Below are 16,819 nucleotides of genomic sequence, written 5' to 3' on the forward strand. Positions count from 1 at the left end.
TATCCGATATTACATTTCCCAGTTTCTTCTTTCGAGTGTTTCGCTCACTTGTCTTTGATAAATACGTTACCTAGCTCTTTACCTTAGTTAAAAGCCTTCAAACTGTCAAAGTTAGAACCACACTGGTGTGAAGAATGTCGTAATTGATAGACGAATGGCAATGTCCCACGGATCGTTTCATGCCTTTTGACAGACGCGTACTCTTGCTTACTCCCTCACTCATTTTGCCGGGTCGATGGTCGATCGACCGACCGACCGACCGACCGGTCGCCAACGCCGAGAACAGCCAATGAGAGGACGCAAGGTGGCAGAGGAGAAATCGGGAGCGTAGGGATTAAACTCCCGCGTAGCCAGTAGCTAAACCACCATTCCAGTTTGAGTTAGAGGCTGAACCCTTTTCATGGACATGATAATTTTTGTTCATTTGAACGTGCATCAAACTGCTTGGACAAGAGCAAAAAAAGTACACTCAGGCTTGTTTTCCTCAATCATTTCTTCGTTTGATTCTGAGACGCCATAAATTTTATGGAAGAGAGTGAAAAGTAACTCCCTCAGTTCACTGGAGTAAGAACATAAGGTGTTCCAACACGGGCCCACGTTTTTTGTTGGACGTAATTGATGGCCGGACCGTTTTTGCATTAGCCATCGAATAGGATCATGAATGTCTGCCTGCTTTGTGGCAAAAGCGTTGTGTCTCGACCATAATTTTAAAGGTTCCAAAATTCGTACTTTTCCCCTCACTCTCTTCCCTTATCCATGTTAAGACCCTTGGCCCTAACAATATTTATTCTTGGGCATATTTTTCAACTTGCACTTGCATTTAGGGAAGGTTCAACTCAATTGGGCTGGACGTCAACCCTTTTCAATCTTGGAACGTGACTTTGCAATTCAAGCAGCCAAAACCCCCAAGAACTTCAACAATGAGGCTCTCTGCCATTGATTGTTTCCTCAAACAGTCTGAGCCAATGCCAAAGGTGATCATGATTGAAAAAGACTCTTACATACATTACATGAATAGGAACAACTTTCTTTTCTATAATACGCAATAATTGTGTTCGAATAGTCGCGCACATTTCTCACCAAACCCAGAACCAGAATGGCTGTTAATGAAGACGAAAAACGGCCATTAAAATAACAATCATTCGGCTGAAACTTTCCAGTCGAATCTCAACCACACTTTGCCTACAAATCCCGTTATTGAATGGTGAGCAACAGAAACAACAACCAGTCGAGTGATTCGGACAGATCTACGATAAACCAACAACCAAGCCACACCGTCGCAAGTATTACTACACCCTGTACCGAGGAAAACAACTTGCTACAAAACCATCTCTCACTCTAGCTAGTACATGGCAAGACACTTTTTAGCTAGCTGAAAGAACGTGTCTTTTGATTTGCCTTGGAGGAAGGAGTAGCTGGAGATTGAGGTGGTTTCTGCTATTTTTTACGCTTGTGAGCACCGGCATTTTCACACTGAAAACCACTTGATAAGAACGAACTACGGAATGATCATACGCATGCTGAATTGGCTGATGAAGTCACGATGCAAATCATGTTTTGGTACTATCAGCCATGCGGAACAACAACAATCACTGCCTTAGTTTCAATCATATCGAAAAGCTAGTCAACAAACTCTCAATGAGATATTTGTCCTGATGAGAAAGAGCCATCCGCACGGTATTTAGTTCTGGCATTGTTTTGTACGACAGAAGATGCTCGGTGCTAACTTTGAGATTAACGTAGCTGTTGGCACACATCCAGTGGTCAATACCCTCTGGGTTGTCATGCAACCGGTCTAATTGTATGTCCAAAAGACAGAGGGAGATGGGTGCCCGAACGCATGGACTTAGCAGTAGTAGTAGTGGTGGTGGTAGAGGTACATCTTCTTATGCCTTGGTGGTAGCAACGGGTCAGAGGGTGGCATGCAGGAGAATCTAGCAAAGCTCTTGAAGTTTACCCAGTGGTCCCTTTTTTGACTCCGTTCGCTCGCTCCACCATTTTTTTCCTCCCTTCCCTTCTCAATCGAGTTGCGGACGTCTCGGTAAATTGCACAAAGCTGTCTTCATTCTGGCTTGGGGAGCTTCATCGCCCGTTCCTGAGGCATCGTTCAGCTTTAACGTAAGGCAGCCTCGAGTTCCTTGCATGGTTTACATGTATCAAGTTCGCGGAGTCGGCGTCGTCAAAAAAAATGCCCCCGAAGCCTCGGAGATATCCGTCCGTCTGTCCGTCCGTCCTTAAGCTACGTACATCTCGCAAACGGGCCCACATGTGTAGAGACTCGTGCACTCGTACAGGTGGATGGAGAGAACATGCGAATGCTGCCACTCCGAAGGCTGCCACTCGACAACCACGACCACGACGACGACCAAGACGAAGGCGAGCAACTCGACGATGGAAAGCTTTCTTCACGGAAAAATACATAAGGGAGCCGGTCTTTCCCAGTGCTACTATCGCTGCCGATGGTACTACTGCAACCAGAACCACCACCACCATCACCAACACCACCACCACCACCACGACTACTACGAAGATACTGCTACTTCTATCATCACTTAGTAGCTACTCCTGTTCATATGGGGTGCATGAACGGACCATAAGGAGAAGGAGGAGGTGGAGAACGTGGAGAAGGTGGATGGAATGAGAGCTTTGGTTGGATCCGAATTTCTTCGCAGTTACCATTTGTCTGTCATCTTGACCACTTTTCTTTAGGAGCGAGATAATGAATTCCATCTCTCCTGGACGTGAACTAATCCTCCCAGATTCCACCACCAACAGCAACCGATTCAGGAAGTGTCGCGATGCTTTGCAAATCTCGGTTGAGCAAAGTGGTTTGGAGACTCTCCACGACTTGATCCATTGTGGCCATGACATGGCTCCAACTCTTGGCAAAAGTGACGTTTGTCTGTCCCCCTCTCCCATGGACACCGACGACTCCCCGTGTCAAACTATCCTTCCTCCCTTGGACAAAGTGGACTTGTCCTTACTAAATCTCAAATCACAGTCGCCAGACAGTTTACTGCTCCATTCCGAGCCTTTCATCTCACAAAAGAGCAATTCTTGTTCTTCGTATGCCTCGTCGTCTTCCTCCACGACGGAAGAGGTCACCAGCACAAGTCACGGGTACCCCTCAGATGAGATCACGGATCCACCGTCCTTAGGCAGGGACAGTGCTCCCACCGTGATCACATCCCTCGATCCGGTTATAGTGCTTTCACACGCCCCTCCTACAGCCACGACATTAGCCAATCTGTCGAGTCTGACTCTCCCGGTACAAAATGTAACGACACTCGGGGACGACAGCAACGACAATCAAGCCACCACTCTTCCCCCCAAAAGTATTACTGATGGCGGACTTCTGTCTTCCATCATTCCCCTACAACCAACTGACGTCTATACCTTAACACTTACGGACGGTTCGGTGGTTCAATTGCGAGTACAAAATGCCCCAACAACTTCCTCACTCTCTTCGTCATGCGCCACCACCATCGCCCTCAATGAGGACGGAAACCATTTGGCCACAAAACCTGCAGTGTCATGCGCTATAGTCCCCATAACCACCACCCCACTTGGTGCCATTTCAAGTCCTAATCAAAGTGATTCAAGTACCAACAACACATCGTTTCTTTTCAATGCACCACCCCAAGAATTGTCCGACATTGTGTTAAATGAACGAGAAGAAGAATGGGCACTCTCAGCCAATCTGGAACCGCCGTCCACGGGGGAATCGCCCGTTTCCGTGGCCGCCGAAGTGATTCTTCCATTTAGTAATCCCAATACGCCCGAGAATCATGATCCCAGTTTAAGTCTTCGCTCATCATCCCCCTCTTCCTTGGGGACGTCCTCGGCTGGTTCCGAGGACATTTTCCTGTCCTCGCCGGTGATTGTGGCCGACGATGATCCTCTTCTGCAACAGCACCGTCATTACCAACAACAGCAACAACTGCATCGCCAACAATTCCACGACAAGTGCGAGTCTGTTTCGGAAAATGACATACTCAGCGATGCATTTGACTTTAGCGATCCGGATAGCGACGAGATGGGTGGTCCCAATATTCCGGAAGACTCGCTCCAATCGATATTTGCATCAATGGAAAATGTGTCTATTGAAACGTTAAAAGCACAACTCACAACACTCCCCGAGGGCCAAACTGACTTGGAAGCTCTCCTGGTGGCGGCCAAAATTGACATGACGTTGGAGGAGATTGTCGGCCCTCCATTGACTCATGTGAAAAAGGCTATGGAGACGAAAGGCTTGAGTGACTGGCAAGTTCAGCTTTGCATCAAAATTCGACGACGAAAAAAGAATACGGTAAGTCCACTCGCTATCTTAGTATTGAATGTCTCCCCATTCTTGACCAACTCACTACTCCCGAGTTTCGAGAACAAAAGCTTCCAGCGGATGACATAAAGGTTGGCTTTCTTTACATGTGTGCATGCCTTTTAAAGTCTCATCCGTCTAAAACACTTCTTATCCTATTGTTGACATGAGTTGCTGCATTGCGTGTTTAAATCATGCCTCACGGACCAAGAAGAAATGAAGCGGAAGATGCACCAACTGAAAGGGGCATGCGGCCTCCTTATTGGCCTCTCACTCCCTACTCCCCCACTCGCCTCCTCCCCCCCCCCCCCTTCATAAGACATTCCAGTTCTGTTAAACCGGTTGTGGTCAACAACCTGACTCTGACATCATAGTAGGTAGTCAACCTACCGACCAACGGTTTCTGCCCAATTTCTTCGACTCAATGACGAGATTAAAGCTGGCCAAGAAGGGCAGGGAGAAGAATGAAGGGAGGGAGGCAGGAAGGGAGTAGGACCCTGGAGGCCCTCAATCCTCTTAGTATGTGATCCTCTTAAGTCACAGAGGGACAACAGAATCGCTCTCCAGGTTCACATGCTTGACCAATGAACAACTAGGCCAACACTGTTGTCGAAACAGGTTTCGGTCAATGCCGTCCTCGCTCTGGTCTCCATCAACCATTGCTTTTGATTTCTGAATAGAGGGCAATCGGTAGAGGTAATCTGGAGAAAGGTTGTCACATCAGGAGAAAACGTTGCCATCCTCCTCATTTTTCATTACTCTGAAGTCTTGGAACCCTCTCCGACTTTGAACGCATCCAGCACAAGCGTTGTATTTTTCCTAGCTGCGAAGCCAAAAGCCATTCATGTATCGCAAATAAATGCCAACGATAATTTTCATCTTCATTGGCCCAGCCACATGGTGTGCATGGGCCCATAAAAAATTGCAATATTCAATGCGGGTTTTTGTAAGCTCCGAGTATGGCCAGGTCGTTTGATGAATAATCGCCAGTCCCGTCTCGCGCTTCAGGAAAGAGCTGTAGTAGAAGTATTTGCAACCTTATCCTTAGCAAATCCACCTGAACAGAAGGCGTAAGACTCCGAATTACCAGCAGGACTTGCGTGAGCCCCTTCAAGATGCCAAGTGAAAGGTCAGGCCTTAGAATGCTTGGCAGAGAAGCTTATCTCTGTTGCACTTTTTCACTCTGGGGGAGCGATTTCTCCAGACTCGTTTTTGCTTCAGGACCACAATGAATTACAATATGTCTCTGCCTCTGTAATATCAGCCAAATTCATCATGCAGGAACACTCTGAGCAGCCATAGTGACAATAGCTTCAAATGTAACCCGTCCCCATTCAATTGAGTAGGAGGTGAGATCTATTGAAGTGAAGCTCTTAACTTGGCCCATGATAGCGTTTCAATGAAACATGAATAGAGCGTAGCCAACTTCTTGATTGGGTCATTGACAGATGGGGCCCTGCCGTCTCCGCTTAAGATATTGTAATTATCATCGTCCATCTTCGACCAGCACTAGCATTGCCTCAATGCTGGCAAATTCGAATATAATGGCGAAAATGTTCACCAATGACCCCTGTGTACCTACCGCACACACTGCACGTAAGGTACACAAGGTAAATACTAAAGATGAATTTGCTTGTGACCCCACGGCGCCTTCATCAGAAATGAATTCGCAACAGACGGAATGCAATCTGAGGCTGGTTTTTTTCCTCTTGGCAACATACCTTGTCCAGACGGATTCCTATTTGAGTCCGGTAAGGTAGACTTGGAGCCCATTGGTCCATTCACGAGCACTTATTTTGTCGATGCGAGTTGCGTGAGGATTAGTTAACTTGTCTTTATGAGCTGCGGTTGACCAAATATCAGGTGGGTCCAAACAAAGCCAAAGGCTCAAGTGCATTGAACTTCAGAATAGCTAGTCGCGTGAGATTGCAGATTCGACGATTGCTCGAAGATCAATTCAACCACTAAGATATTCGATTCCTTAAATGGAGACGGACCGCAGGTACTCGTTCCAGAACTCAATTGGGAGAAGAAACCAAACAGACAAATAGGGACAGGCAATCATTCCATCAGGTGTGTTGTCCGCTCTTGCACAATTCATTTTTCCTAATAATGACTGCTCTCATGTTGGAATCTCTGAGCGCAATTGTCACGTTAGGTCCTCTAATTAACTTGTAGCAAACCTAGTAGTGAGACCCTCGTCTAGGTTACATTCACGTGAGAACTGATATCTTCCCAGGCATCTGATTTATGTGTGTTTTCCCGACAGTGATCAATTTGTCCGTGACGACAAATAACTTTTCAAGAACTTTCGAAAGATGTACCCGTCGTTCGTTGGCCAAGATTGACAACAAATGACGGGCTCCGAGGAGAATCCGAGCCACCTTGGTTCTGAGCACTGTGCGTTATTTTCCCAAGTTCAAGCGAAGAGCAAATTCCTCCCATTTCAAAATTTCAAGATACATTTATTTGCTCGGCTTTGAGTTTACTGAAGGCAAGCCCTTTGATGCTCAGGGCTGTTGGGTGATGAAGATTACAAGTGAGCGGTCCGGTCGTCGATCTCTCTATCAGCTATGCAGTACTTGCCAAGTACCTACCCACCATACCTCCTTATGCCCAAGGGCATATAAACCGACTTGTTGATCACAGGGAAATAGAGGTTTGTCGGCTCTTGATGTCATCGTTAATGCTCAGGGGTGGAAACGGAATGCTAAAACAATGGAAGCACATTGAACTTTAAAGAGACCAGATATGATTGATCAGGCTTGGATCAATATAAAAAAAGAGAACTTTAGGTCTCAGGCCCAAATTGTATACAAAGAGAGCTTCAAATCCACATTATCTCGTCTCAATTTGCCATTACTTCTTGGTATGGTGAGGACCGACCGATCTCGGGCGGTTTTGAAACTTCAATAAGCCAAAATTGAGGGCTTTTACGGACGTACGTATGTTCATGAGTGCTTGCCCTGAGCTCTTGGTTCATTGATCCCTATCGCCGTTATCCTTCTTCGGATACGCACCCGAAATTCCTGACAATCCATTGAACAAGCTTTACAAATATTTGATTTCATTTCGTGCCGAAGACATCGGAGAGGCCCGTTTTTATCAAAAAGGTAGCTTCGTCATGGCCAAGGGATGAATGGCTTCTACTCTGGGTGTTCTCGTACATACACACCGATGAGATGAAACATGAGTAGTCCTAAAGTGGTGCTGATTGTGGTGAAGGTGGAGCCGATGGTAGAGGCAGTCATCGATTTTGGGTTGGTGGCCAATGCTCACTTCGTTTGTTTAGAGGCTACGTGATTTCTCCAAACATGACTACATTTCATGGAATGAATTCTTCGAACTGCGGAGTAACTTGGTGAGAGAGAGAGAGAGAGAGAGAGAGCCTTCAGTTACTGTACTGCAGTGATGGTCTGCTTTTCAAGTAGGCATGACGAACCAGATTCGGGAGCAGCTCTGCTGGTTGCTCTTCGAGTTGTGAGGGGGAATACTAATTGGATGGAAAGAAACCAAACAATTGTGCTCTCACTCTCGCTTAACTAGTTGCTCCATTCTTTCTTTCCCTCCCTCCCTCGTTCCCTGTGTCTTCCATAAAGTTCACCTAGTCATGGCCACATCCATTTCTTTTTTATGCTGGACCTGTAACACGAGGCTACAATCAGAGTCGTTCGGGTGATTGATCTGAAGCATATTTTAAATGAGCCAACACCAAACCTGATCATGCATTTGATGCGAACTAATCGATCGTTGGGCATCAAGATACCTGAACGGTAAACAACTTGGCGAAAAGCCCATCAAGATTGGAATCTATATGAGACGACCTATGCACCCCATGACCTCATTTATAGGACATCAACTCGATTCCACTGAGGTTGGCACTCTTCCATGAGATTGCTCAAGTTTTAGGGCAAAGTCGACCAAGATGTCCGGTCCAAATCAAAGGGGCCCTTTTCTCGCTTCATTACCAGCCCTTTTTCGTGACACCTCATGGCAGTGTGAAAAGACGTATGAGAGCGCCCTCTTGGCAGCCATGGCTACTTTCACAGCAGGTGACTCTTTTTTTTGGTCTCATTTTGACGAATGAAGGTGCAAAACCAGTGGCTCTGAAAGGCAGAAAAAAAATCGCTGGCCCTGCTCTCGAAATTCGTGATGACAAAAGACGTAAAAAGAATCATGACGAACTACATCATTCTCATGATCTATCGAACTTGATTTTTTTCTTCTTCTAGCCAATGGAAGTCTGATCTTCATGTTGTTTTTTTATTGTTATTACAGGCTGCCGTCCGGTCTAGTCGTCGCAAGCGAAGCCAATACGTGGTCAATCTGCGGGAAAAAGTGACAGACCTTCAACAGCGTCGGAAGGAAGCTCAAGAGGAAAATGCTTTACTCACCCAACTGACCTCGTTGTGGATGCGATTGTGTGCTGAGGTCGAGGTCGAGATCCAAGAAGGGGTGCGGAAGCAATTGGGCACTCGTTTGGCTGTCAATTGCTCCCAAGATCGAACCGAAGCCACTCTTGGCACGTCATCGCTTTAATCCAGCCTCAAAGCAGCTAAGGAACGAGAAGACCACAACGACAACGACGACAGCGAAAGAGAAGAAGATGAATCGGCTTCTCTCTGTAATTAGCCCTAGAAATCAACGACGTTAGCCAGATCAGAGTATTTGCCTTCTGGCAACAGGCATGGGCAGTCTACAAGAAGTGGTCGAGGTTTAACGGTGGATGGACGTCAAAATATTCCCTCTCACCTCACCACACTGTACTCGTGCTTCTTGCTCTTCATCATCTTCAACATCTATTGCAACAAAAACCAACCCATTTACTTAATTGCATTAACGAAAGAACGAAACAATCTCAGCTCTACTTTAAAGCTCGTGCACATAATAGCTCTATCAAAAATCTAGAAATATAGAAAATTTTCAATTGTCATCCATGGTCCAGCGGCCGTTATTCTCGCTTAATTAAGATGATGCATACTTGACAAAGGGATTTTTCTGATTCATACATTCAGTCTCCCTTGAGGGCGTTCAGGCGAGTCTCCACCTAGTTTACTGTCCCGTTTACCACCTTCAAACACTCAGACACACACACACATACGTACACAAACCCACACTTACCATACTATATTTATGCATGGCATACGTGTATGTGCAAGTACTGTCTTTGAAGAGCCTCGTTCACTAGAGAGAGGAGGAAGAAGGTATGACTGACAGTTGGAAAAGTTCTTCCTCTCCAGTTTACTGTACAATGACTACAGTAGGGGTACTACCACTACTTGATACTTCACAGAAGACGTGCCACATTGATACTGGGAGGTGAGACAAAAGGCACGGGGAGCTCAGTGGAAGTCTAGTGGTTGGATGTACTGAGCTAGTATGTACACTTGATGGTGATGATGATGTTGGTGGTGGTGGTGGTAGTGGTGGTAGTGGCGGCGGTTCGATGAGTACAGAGCATAACATAACAAGACAATTTCCTCATGTGGTCATTGAAGCATGGACAAAAACTTTTGAAAATCCCATATTTCGATTCGCCTGTATTGGTTTGTGGCAACAAGTTCAGTTGCACGCCATGGGCGCGAAGCTCGTATGCGGCCAGTCAAAATGCCAAGAACTGGCAAGTAAGAGTAAGAGAGATCGGAGATATTTACGGACAAGCCGATCATTGCCCTCGAGCCATAGGAATCTTCGCGAACAAGAGCAGAAGCCATCTATGGCAAAAGGAAGAAGGTACATACCATGCTGTAAGTGCCGACAGATAGTACATATAGAGGGGGAATAAAAAGAAATGAAAGACCGATCGAGCCAAAGAGAGGGAGAGAAAGAGATTGTCGAGGTCGATAAGAAGCCTATTTTTTCACCCAGAGTGTCGAGATTTGTCCATTCAAAAAATCATTGGCCAAGATAAAAGAGTGACATTCAAAGGCCCTTTCAAGAGACAAGACGTTCGCTTCCAAAAGACACGATCAAGTCAATCAACCCCTGGCTTTGATTTCCGTTGGCCAATGGATCCGTCTTTGAACCACTAAAAATGAGTGGTTTCCTGTGCGCTGGTTTTTGTTGTCCAGTTTATCAACCCTAGGTACAATTGGCATGTATGAACGCTTTGTGGTGCTTCCCCAGCATTTTGACATTAGAGCCTTCGTCTGGCAGTTGAATCGTTGCCAATCACAGCATAAGGAAGTTGGGTAGGGTGGAACGGAAGACAGGAAGGAATAATATGATTACGCCAGAAGACGCTATGGACGAAAAAAGAGCAAGTGGAAACGAGCGGGGCAGTTGTTGGTCTGAGAATACCTACCTACCTGCTTACAAAGGAAGGTGTGCAACAGTTTCATATGGAGCGATTAAACGACCAAGCAGCACACTTCCATCAACAGATGGTTCTCACGCTAAGCCAAGGCAAACGTTCAAAGACCTTTTCCCCCGAATGAAGTGAACGGAATGAGGACCAAAGGAACACCAATTGGGAGTTACAGGAGTTGTACTCCCACATGTATGTTTATGTTGCACGAACCATCATGAGTGAGAAAAGCCCTAGTGGTCGGTGGCAATGGTCGGTCTTAATGACCAGGGTGTAACGAGCCCCTCAAACTTCGTGAGCTCGTATGTTCGGTTGTTGATGATGTTGCTGTTGCCGTCACGGCTTCTGGCGAGGAGTGAAGTTGAAATACCGGTCATTAACATATTAAAACTTTCGACACTTTTCACATGATCATTTCACGTCTCTCGTCATAGACGATTAGATCTGGCCTCAGATCAAACGCCCACTCACCAATGCTGGTTGAGGCCGAGTGAGGCTGGTTTTAAGCAATTCGAAGCAGCTCTCGTCCATCCGTTAGAGAACATTTCATTTACTGTACTCTTATCGTAAACAGGCCAAATTGTCCAAAAGATTCGTAATCTGAATTTGCTTCCTGCCACCCCTAATTGACAACTAAACAGCTTGGCCGGACTTTAAATTACTTTTAGGAGGGGAACGAACTCGCACATTTGCGGCTGAAACCGTCGGGAAAACTTTCCCAAAATTAGTTCCTGCCTTCGGCTCCCTCGGATCTGAATTTTGAGAGCCGTCTTGATCTGCCGTATTCCTTCCATGCTCGAGGGAAGACGTTTCTCGAGCACTATTCTGAAACGATTACCGAACTTTTGCCCGACGTGTAATAATAACAATGATAATCAACCAACCAACCAACTAACCAACTAACTAAGGAAGGCATTAGTACTTTCTTCATCTACTAGGCGGTGGGCAGAGCGTGCACTCAAGTGACACAAATCAACCGTCTACGTGTAACACAAGTTTTGCGAGTTCATTCAGTGCTTCTCAAATTGGACAAACACATGCTCTCGAGAATTCGAGGTGATGTGTATGCTACTACTGAACAATTCAAAAACACTCAGGGGGTCTCTCTCTTTCTCTCTTTCTCTATCGCTCTAGTGGTAAACCAAATGTTCGGTTTTGATTGAGACAACTGTCGGATCAGCTTGGTTCCCAGATATTGCTTACTTTGACTTCAAATTTGGCCACTGTGAGGAAAACCTTGTGGGTATATATCACACAATTCAGCCCCCACTGTGGGAAAACACGCCGCTTTTGAGGATGAGCTAGAGGGGAAGAGAAGAAAAGGGGCCCTATCGCCTGTGGTTAGTGAATAATTGAATTGATTGTGCATGATGGGTGGCTACAAGACAAAGCTTTACTACTGCTACTTCTTCCACTGTTAGTATTTGTTGATGGCTAATGGATCTGTCTGTGCTCTGGGCCCTGATCTGATTAATTGCTAGAAATTGAAACGGGTTCACGAATGTATTCCAAACACACTTTGAAACTGGTCCTGGGTAAGAGTTTAATGACCCAGAGAGATTGTGCACGCAAAACAAGTATTTGCAAAGCCCTTCAGCCTCGAATAATGCCATTTATCTTCTTGTTCCATTGGTCGGTTGAGACCCTTGAGTTGCTTTAAGCCTCATCAGGTGGTGGGAGTATTCACGAAGACATGGTCAATGATAATGGTACTTGACTGGGAGGGATATTGAACCAACCACTAAAATACAAACGCCGAATGACTTTCTTTATTCAAGTAACGAACTAATCCATTAAGCAACATGTTGCTGGTCTGGAACCTTGTCAAAGCCATTAAGTGAGCGATTGTTTATGACAGTCTATGGCATCTTTCCGCTTTGAGGCAACAAATTGGGAGCTATTTGAGTACATTTTCAATGTTCTACTTGGGCGAATCTGATTCTTACCATGCACTTGGAAATCCCCCTTCCTTCCTCCTTGGGCCAGTAAGCACACGAGAATACAGCACTGCTAATTCTAATTTGAACGAATCGAGTTTATAGTGGTACTATTTCGTAATTCAACATTTCACATTCCAATTCCCTCGTCACTCAAGCAAACGAACGGTAACTGTGGCAACGTTAACGACATCAAATTAAAGCAAACAAAAAAAACCGATTCAAAGCCACGTTGTGCTTTGAAACAAAGGCTCGAGTCTCGTTTTGAATAAAGATGACAAAAAAAAGTTCACAATCAAGCATTACCACTTGTTGACACTTCCAGTGGGTTGCGTGATATCTCACCCTCAGTCAGGGGTCAATGTCATATTTTGAGCGAGTTCCGTGTAGAAAGTCCCGTTTTCTTGACCTAGAATCCTCTGAATTCGCTAATGGCTGGGGCAGGTCAAAAGCCGGTCATAAGAGATTCCCATCATCCCTATATTCTTGGTCCTTTTGCTTGTTTGTCGTAAAACAGGTTCGACATTTTAAACCTTCCAAATTCCGACTACCTACTCGATAACTATGAGAGTTCATGTTAAAAAACATGACAGAGCAAGAGGAGCACCTTCTTAGACTTTTTGTTATTTGGTATTCTTATGCGACCGCCATCTTTTTCATGCCAGGCTTGCAAACTCAAAGTTTACCTTCCTCTTTGGCATGAAGGTAATTCTGCTAGAGTTACCGTAAAAGGTTTTTGGACAAGCTCGGGTCGAAGAATATGTCGAAAAAGTGTATGCCTCGCTCTGTTTAGCAAGGAAAGTGATAAGAAAGGTGTTGAATGTTGGCTCAAATGAATGCAAAAAAAAATGATATTGCAAAAGATAAAACCGGAGCTGAAACAACAATGGGCGAGGATGCTCCCAATGTAGTAATTGAAATATTCCAAAAAAGGGGCCGGAAAAAACATTCTCGCTTAATCAGAGTCAATCGAATACGGTTCGTGCCAAACGAGTTTTTTGATTGATAACACCCAAATCATTAAATTTGCATTCATTTAAGGGCATGGCTCATTCAAAACTGGGTACAATACTAACAAAGCTTGCATTGTTTGAGATAACATTATGTGTGAGTAAGACCAGCCAAATCATTTACATCTTCCGATTTACCTTGTGAACACGAGTTCCTCTAGTCTCATTGAAAAACATAAGGAAGTACAAGAAGTGATGGACACCGAAGAGGAGTGAATACTTCATGGATATATCTCATCACTTTAACCTGCGATGATCTAAACCTATAAAATCTAGGTATGATTGGGAATGTTTAATACCAGGTGCTAATGACAATTGTAAACAAGTTAGCACAATTGCTCAAACTGGGTAATTTATAAGTGATTTTGCCTTTCCCTTTTTTATTACACTGGTTGGTTGAGGATTAAATCAATCATTATCAATACTGAAAGTTGACTAGTACTAAGAATTATATAAGAAAAAAACTATTTGTGGAATGGTTGTTACGGAAGATTGAAATTTAGCATATTACAACCATAGCCTTACACTAGCGGATCAGAAAATGAAACAAAAAAAAACAAATCATTTCTAAATTCAAAATCTTGTTGTGACGGGCGCACAAAAACATATAGGCTGGTTCCATATTCATATCAGTCCTAGATGATGGGAAACGGAAAAGAAAAACACGTAATTTTACTTAACGAAAAAAAACCGTTGAATTCGTCCAGCATTTTAGAGGTCCGCTTCTCGACCTGTCCACTCTCCAATCTTAAACAATGGGAACGGAACGAAATCTCATTCTTAGGATACCTGAGGCAAAACAGCAGAGAACCGGTTCATCCGACTACATTATTGGCGAACTGAGCAAGTCAAATTGCAAGCAAAAGGATTGATTTCAGATTGGGACCATCATTTCGGACTGGAGCCAACCAATGAAGTCTCTTTCATTTTGAAAGCATCCCGGGAATAGTGACGAGCTCAAAATTGATTTGGGCTTTTTCCCTAAGGTGCTTTTGGACTTTGGGACAAATTAAAAATGCCCACAACATGGTGTTTTTTGATCCCCTGTTGATGAACCTACGCATTGCTGAATAAAGATTAGCACCAAGAACGTACCTTTGTCTATCCTGACAGAGTTACCCGGCCTCACAAAGCACATTTCTCTTGTGAATACCAATTTGGACAAAACTTCAGTGAAACTATCTGTCCGTCAAAGTCAAATCTAGACGTAATTTTAGATCTTAGCTGAGATGGGGAAACCTACCGAAATCGTTGGCTTTGGGATTGACTATTGGGACCCTTAGCAACCAAAGCTATGATTTATCACTCTTGTATATATAGCCCTCCTGTAATGAGAACCCGTGGCGAGAATATCAATTCTGATTTGAGATGGCTTTGGATCAAATTCAGGCCTATTTTGAAATTGGGTGAGGACTCTTCCATGTTTGATTATTTTCTATCTACATCAACGGCCGCTAGTCGTTGATTAATGATGCCTTGCATTCTGAGGGAAGGAAATCTGGCACTCAATCGTGCACATCCAAAAAAGATGCAGATGATTAGCTTCAGAACACACTCCCCAGGGAGAACATGATGTTAGATTTCCCAAAAAGATTTGACTTTTGTTATCACCATCAATGCCCGGTTATGATCAATGGGTCTCAAAAAGGTAGAACCAGACACAGACAGACCAACCCCCCGTCCCATTTCAAGCCTATAAATACCAACTTACTTGCTCTGTAGCTATTAAACCCAACTGAACGCGTCATTCGTTTATTGCCTCTTGCCAGAAATTAGTAATGAGTTGCAATTTCCGCTATTTTTTAACAACTTTTTCTGTTTCAAGAAGAGTTAGTTGAGCCAGGGGTTGGATGGTTAGAGAATCTTTTCCGGGCTTTTCTCCGTAATCTTGAATTCAACCATGTATTCATCCATCTACAGACATATGTACATATGCAGCATGCTGGAAACCGGTCTGATTTGGAGGCGCTTGGCTTGGAAAGAAAGAAAGATGACTTGGTTTGACACCGAAGAGGAGCTTCTCCAAGAATTTCTCATCTCAGTTCATCCAACATTTCTCCTCACTCAAGGGTTCAAAACTGGTCGACATTCGTAGAGAGCTTGAAATGCCTTGAGATCGAATGCAGAAAGACCACCACCTCAAAATTCTAGTGACGGGATATCATGAAAGTGTCAGTCTCAATAAAGACAAAAAAGGCGTTCAGCAAGGGTTATTATTGTGTCCCCCTCTCTACGATCGGACTATCGCGTGGTGAATACTGACCAAAACCAGATAGATGTTGGTTATCTCGTTGATGTTCTCTTTATTGAGAACTCTTGGAACGAAAGTCAGGCCGAACCGAGCCCAACGGCTACTTATCTTGTTTCCATCATCTTGAGACAGTGTTGCTCGGAGTTTGTATACGTATAACAACGCACAGCACGGAAGCACCAAGTTCAAAACATTCCCCGAGCTCCAGTCCAGACCCTAAATAATGGTGTTCTTTATAAGCAATTTTATGATCCCAGTTCGGCGACGGTCAGTTCTAGTCCGGGTTGCCGCAGATACTAGCAGCTACCCACCTATTATTACCTAGTCGAGCCCTTTTTGCTTCCAAAATCTTTCCTCCCTGAAAGTTTTCACTGAAGAACAAACTTCATTTTCGCTCATTCTCAACATCTCAAGTCACGAAGATCAGGAGCTTCACTTTTTCACTTTAAAAAGTTGCACCTCATGATTCAATGCTCGAGATCAAATTGGATTACTGGAAGAGATTCATGCTTAGAAAAATTGTGTTCATTCGATGGATAAGCATCAGTGCCGTTAGCCATCCATAAAAACATAAGTGGAAGGCTTGGCAATTATTAGAGCCCATTCGATAACTTTAGATCGGAGGAATTCAATGGCGAAAATGAATTACACTACCTATTCATTAACTTTGGCGGACACGTCGGCAATTTGTACTCGGTTGGCGTGTGTGCTATAAAAAGCATCGTTCATCAATGAGTGCACTAGCGGCTAATCAATTAATCACATCCTGAAAGATCCAAACAATTGATTTTGCTCCTTTCAAATTGCTTCGTACAGCCTGGGTCTCAATAGGCAAAAGTGAAATACATAATACGAGAGGTGGGGGAAATGTATATTTCTTAGCCACAAATTTTAATTATAAAGCTTAATCTAGTATTAAGTATCGTTTTAAGCTAGAATTCATAAAAAAAAAATTCGGGCGGAGGAGTTACTACCAAAATTTGCAAAGTAGTGGAT

The 16,819-nt window shown here is 44.3% G+C and overlaps 1 protein-coding gene across 1 annotated transcript; it reads left to right on the plus strand.

Annotated features, from left to right (window-relative positions):
- Nucleotides 1-2,338: 2,338 nt before the first annotated feature.
- LOC131881168 (uncharacterized) lies at nucleotides 2,339-9,245 on the plus strand. Its single transcript, XM_059227948.1, has 2 exons — nucleotides 2,339-4,309; nucleotides 8,597-9,245. The coding sequence occupies exons 1-2, from the start codon at nucleotides 2,720-2,722 to the stop codon at nucleotides 8,855-8,857; spliced, it is 1,851 nt and encodes a 616-aa protein (XP_059083931.1). The 5' UTR covers nucleotides 2,339-2,719; the 3' UTR covers nucleotides 8,858-9,245.
- The last annotated feature ends 7,574 nt before the right edge of the window (nucleotides 9,246-16,819 follow it).

Source organism: Tigriopus californicus, chromosome 5 (assembly GCF_007210705.1).
Source record: "Tigriopus californicus strain San Diego chromosome 5, Tcal_SD_v2.1, whole genome shotgun sequence".
In the NCBI taxonomy this organism is placed as follows: domain Eukaryota; kingdom Metazoa; phylum Arthropoda; class Copepoda; order Harpacticoida; family Harpacticidae; genus Tigriopus; species Tigriopus californicus.